Source organism: Euphorbia lathyris, chromosome 6 (assembly GCF_963576675.1).
Source record: "Euphorbia lathyris chromosome 6, ddEupLath1.1, whole genome shotgun sequence".
In the NCBI taxonomy this organism is placed as follows: domain Eukaryota; kingdom Viridiplantae; phylum Streptophyta; class Magnoliopsida; order Malpighiales; family Euphorbiaceae; genus Euphorbia; species Euphorbia lathyris.
In genome coordinates this window covers 46,380,659-46,386,206 of record NC_088915.1, presented here as the reverse complement: position 1 = coordinate 46,386,206, position 5,548 = coordinate 46,380,659, and the positions used below count along the sequence as shown (strand labels likewise).

The window sequence follows — 5,548 nt, the reverse complement described above, 5'->3', positions numbered from 1 at the left end:
TCTTAACTTCAACTCAATCGATTTTTTTTTTTTTTTTTTTTTTTTGTGCAAAATTGATGATTTTTTTTTTGTAAAAATACAATTTTATCTAAATTTCTCTCAAAAATAATTATAATTTATATTTAACTCACTTTAACTAATTAATAATTTAATTTGAGCAACTTTTATTAGTAATTTGAGTTGAAAGTATGTGTTGTCTTCAATTTATTTTTAAATGTTGTTCTCATAACTTTTTATGTTCAATTTCAATCATTTTAAGTCGATAAAATCTAGTTTCAGTTTCCAGTTCCTAGAGTGAGGACAGTGTTAGCATTTTTTGGTATTCGATTCCTTGCAAGGTCTTTAAACGGATTTAGGTTTATTTAATTAATTAATTAGGGTCATCTTCATTTAACTTTTTACTTAATTAAAGTAAATTAGTTAGATTTTAGTTTGAAATAAATATGGTTAAAAATTCTTTCTATGGTTACCAATTTCAAATTAAAAGGATGTGAGTTATTATACAGATTATTGTTGTTGGAAAATGATAGTGAGTCAGATGAAGAAGCAACCCAGCAAAAACCATTTCGAAGACATGATAAGCTGGATGATTGGATTGAAACAGAATAAGGAAACAGATAAAACATTAGGTTTTCACTAAATCAATGTTTTGAAGCAAAATTTTCTTTTTACAAACTTGTTCATGACATGAGATGTAATCCCCAAACAAGTCATTTCTTAACAATTCTCTATACTGAAGGAATGAAGCTCTTCTAAGTGTACATAGTTAATCACTATCCCAATTCTCATCCAACTCCTTGCTTGTCTTATGCTTTTCATTCGCTTTGTGCTTCTGGTAGTAAACCTCCTTTTCACCTTTGCTGTCTACTCCCAAATCTTCTTCACTCTCTAATTCCCACATTCTATCTTCTGGATCCCACTCAGAATCTTCTCTAGGTATACTTCCCCTCATATTATTTTCTTTGTTACCGCTGCTCCTCACTTCTGCACTTGATTCTCTCAAGTCAGGTTCTTCCTCCGAATTCAATTCCCACATTGTGTTGTCTAGATCACTCAACATATCTTCTGATTTATCTACTTTGCTATGGGAATGCTGATTTCTGCCTGGTCTTGATGATCTGGACACATGTTCTTCCTCAGAATTTGATTCCCACATTGCTTTGTCAACATCCAATCCAGAATCGTTTTCATCCACCTCCCGACCAAATTTAGTGACAGCATTTCTTCTGAGCACCACTCTGTTATAGTCCTTACCAAACTGATCGTGTTTCCTGTGTATGCCTCTAGAGTGAACTTCATCAGCATCACTCTCTAGATTATTCCCAACATCATCAGAATCCCACTGGTCACCCCCCTCAGACACGTCACTCTTATAATATCTAGCATTGCTCCTTTCTTTCTCATGCACATCTCGCCGCCGTCTGGTTCCTCTGTTCTCCCCATCAGAAACATCATTCCTATACATTTCCGATCTTCTAACCCTTCCACCAAAATCCTCTTTGTTCCAATACCTAATCTTACCAAATTCTTCTTGCTCCGCAGCTTCTTCTTCAGCCCAGTCTTTGTCTGCAGCCTCTTCTATTTCAGCTATAAACCTGTCCAGTTCTTCCTGGTCACTATCATCATTAGGTTCTGGATGTTCCAAATTACAATCGGGCTCTAGTACAGGCTGTTTGTCCCATTGGTAGACATAAGGAGTTCCTTCCTTCTTGTCAATAGCATTGAAGAATGTGGAAGCAACCCTCTGGATGCTAGCCATAGCAACTGGATCCTCAGGGTTTACACCCATTCTACGGAGCTGCTGTTCAAATTTCTTAATGTTTAACTTCTGAGATTCAAGAGCTTGCTCAAATCTTGCTTTAAATAGAGCCTGAGATAAACCGCAAACTTGTCATAATCCAGAAGACATAATAATAGTTTTACATCACAGAAAAATGTGCTTCTATTACATGCAACCCTACTTCTAAACTTAGTGTCTACATACAACCTAAGGTTGCATGGCATTCATCACAACCACACACAGTCCATCATCAGTCACCGGTCAAAGGGTTTATCATCATGTTTAGAACTTTTTGTTTTTATTTTATCAGTTACCTGCAGTTTTAAGTTTTAACTCAGATGTGAGCAACACTAATTTATATTTGAACAGTGCTACATGATCTAGAAGTATGCGGTAAAATGCAATACTAAGGCAAGACCAAAACAAATAAAAATAGGCCCACTTACCTTCCTTTTTGTGAGGGTGTTAAGGGGTATCAAATTTTTTGGTTGACGATAGTTCCTGCCTCGGAACATGATAACCGTTTTCACATTATGAATATTTATTACAATGCCCCCACTCAGTCTTGCAAGCATGGTGGCCATTTCCTTTATTTTTTCTTTGGGGAAGTTGTCACAGCATACTTGCACAGTCTCATGAAACTTCCAGTGCATATGCATATTCTGGACAACACCTCCAAAGACTCCACGAACACCAACAGGAACATAGTTCTTATTTCTAAAGCCAATCTTCTTATATGCCTGGGACTGCTCTGGAGTCAGCAGCTCTGGGTCATGCAAAGGAGCTGGCAGCTCTGGTAGCTCATATTTCTTGAGCTTTTGTAGGAGCAGTGCAACTTTCTTCTTAGCCTGCATCCATTAGATTGGAAATAGCAATTCATCAAATTGTTGCAGAAAACACTAGTAAAACTGCCAAAACCAAAAGTACTTGTAGCAGTATAAACCAACCAGAGCACGAGGGGTCAACATCAACTGATAATAGCACACAAATCATATACTCATTTGAACACATATACCTGAAGCTCACCATTCAGGGGAATCAAAAAAAGATTCAGAAAGAGCAATAAAGCAAATAAAAAATTAAGTGGACAACAGATTAGGTTCAACACAAAAAGACTAATAACAAAAGAGCCCCTAGCCTTAAGTTGCTCTTAGAAATTGAATCAAAAATCCATCTAATTGAAATGCTCTCAAAGGGCATAAAGTAGAAAAAAAATGTTTATCCATATTTTGCAACCATCCATCTATAATTCTGGCCACAAGTAAAGTTTATCCTCAGTTGCAGCACATAAAAATGGATGTTCTTTGGATTCAATTGCTGCCTAAGGTAATGTCACTCACACAGGTCGACCCTCTTCTATATGTCAACCTAAGACTAAATAGCTGATTTCTGTAGAATTATGACTATTTAGGTGATGAAACATAGTACGCAGGTAAATAATTTTAATTAAGAGAGATTGCAGACTTAAAAAGTTTGTTCCTTCTACTCAACGACCAGTGACCTCATCAAACAGTTTGCACATGCTAACAGAGGCTAGACTGCAGAAAAGAACATGTCAACCATTGTTGCTTATATGGACAAGAAATTAGATGTAATCTCATACTCAACATATCACAATGAACTTTTTCTGGCTCAAAATATCTTAGATACCAGAAAAACTGAACTATATTTGTGCATAGATTTTAGTAAAACTGATATTAAGGACACATAACAGTGACAACATTGCAACACTTAATAGAAACATTAGTTGATGAAGTATCGTGATTGCCTGGTCAACTTAGGCTCCGTCTTCCATATTTTTATGGCATGTTAGGCAGATACAAACAAGGTGCTAATACAAAGACCATATCCAAAGTTCAGACAAATACACTCTAGTCTGTTGCAAGGTGAGTAAGCTTAAACCTAAATTTGCAGATGCCAAAAACCATGATAGAGAAAGGCTGCCTGTACAAAATCTTTATAAATAGACATTTAGCAATTAGATTACAGCAAGGGAAAGGGTTGAGAAATTAATTGATGATCAAAGACAATATTTTCAAGCAAAGAAAACATACTCTTTTGAGATTGTAAATGAGCCTCTCCTCCTCCGTCATCAACTTCTTCTTCAATTTTTTTGCTCTCCTAATCTCTCTAAGAGTTTTACCAGACTCTTTTTGCATCCGTCTCTCGACCTTACTTCTCATGCTCCTACCTTTTGAAGTAGACATCGCACGACTGAATCCACCATTGAAAGGGTGGTTCAACAATAAAAATGAAGGACTACCATCTTCACAATCGACATTTCGTTGCAACAGGTCGATACAAGAGAGTTTTGAGCAGACATCCTTACCTAAAATAGAATTTCTGCAATTCAAGACACCAAATTCAATCAGACTCCTCCCCCCTTACGTTATAAGCTCCCCCCAATCCCAAATATGCAATCAAGAAAAACAAATTAAAAAGAGTAAGTAAACTTTTCGATTTGCTAAGGAAATGTAGGAAAGCAAAAAAACAAACTTTCAATTGGCTTCAAGTACCTGCAAGGTTTGGATAGGAGATGAGAAGAGAGTGTCTTAAGACAGTTCCTCACTGCAAACATTTGCTCCTGCGATTGATCTCCGTCTCTCTCTGAATCGATGCTTGCTTCCTTTTACTCCATTGTTTTTGTAGGATTTGCTTCACCTGGGTCCTGGGATTTTCAGGGTTTTAGCCTTTAGGTTTTGGGTTTGGGTTTTTATATTTCGGTTTCTGTTTTGACAGCTTCTGTTCTTTTCGGCTCCAACAATGATGAAATACACATGCAATACCTAAGTATAAACGACGTCGTTTTTTCGATTATATTTTCTTTAATTTTACCTGATTTCGAATTACTATGGTTTTGTTAAATTTTGATTGTTTTGCAGAATTTTTTATTAGAAATTTAACAATATATATATAATGCTCAATTAAAAAAGAAAGTGGCTAGGAGAGGAGTTCACGGGCATTAAAGTGGAGTCCCTCATGGCCCGAGCAGTCGAGTTAGTGAGGATGCAACAGTGTTTCAAAGTAGTTGTGGGTACGAGGAAAGTGTGTTAGTGGATACGTTGGAACCCGCCGGAATTGGAATGGGTTAAAGTCGATACCGATGGTGCAAGCAAGGGTAATTTTGAGGCTGCATTGATAAGTGGATTGATCACAGATCAACAGGGTCACTAGCAATTAAAATTTAAGGTGAATTTGGATATACATACGACTTTTTTAGCTGAGCTTTAAGGCATTTTCTTTGGTTTAACTTTGACTTGGGATAAAGTCTATTGTATAATTTAGATAGAAATGGATTTGAGGACGGTTATGAGTTTTATGATAGATCAGATCGGTGTGCATCACAATCAGGGTTGACTCATTCTGAAGTGTCAAGAGATAGATATTAGAGATTTGTTTTAGACATTTGTTTCGGAAAAGTAATCATGATGCTGATTGGATGACGAATTTCGCAGGTTTTTGCTTTTTTTATCAACAAAAGTGCGATGTGCCTCTTTTTGACCTCTAGAATATTTTTATTGCGGATCGGTGTTGACGGTTTCTAAAAAGATTGGTTACTAGTTAGCTTTTCTGTTTTACTTTGCTCGGGTCTAGCCCTCCTATTTTTATTAAAAAAAACGCAAAAATAAATTTTTTTGATTTTTTTTTAACATTTCATAAATGTTAGACAACATTGAAAAATATTTTTCAAACTCTTAGTTGTAAGGACATATTTTTATTTTTAGTTTTTGTACCTATTGTAAAGTTGAAGATGTTAGGATCAAAAAT

General features: G+C 35.9%; 1 protein-coding gene across 1 annotated transcript; it reads right to left on the bottom strand.

Annotated features, from left to right (window-relative positions):
- Positions 1-643: 643 nt before the first annotated feature.
- On the bottom strand, positions 644-4,509 carry LOC136233997 (CRM-domain containing factor CFM9, mitochondrial). Its single transcript, XM_066023742.1, has 4 exons — positions 4,297-4,509; positions 3,835-4,123; positions 2,227-2,628; positions 644-1,870 (listed from the first exon to the last, which is right to left on the bottom strand). The coding sequence occupies exons 1-4, from the start codon at positions 4,356-4,358 to the stop codon at positions 767-769; spliced, it is 1,857 nt and encodes a 618-aa protein (XP_065879814.1). The 5' UTR covers positions 4,359-4,509; the 3' UTR covers positions 644-766.
- Positions 4,510-5,548: the final 1,039 nt, after the last annotated feature.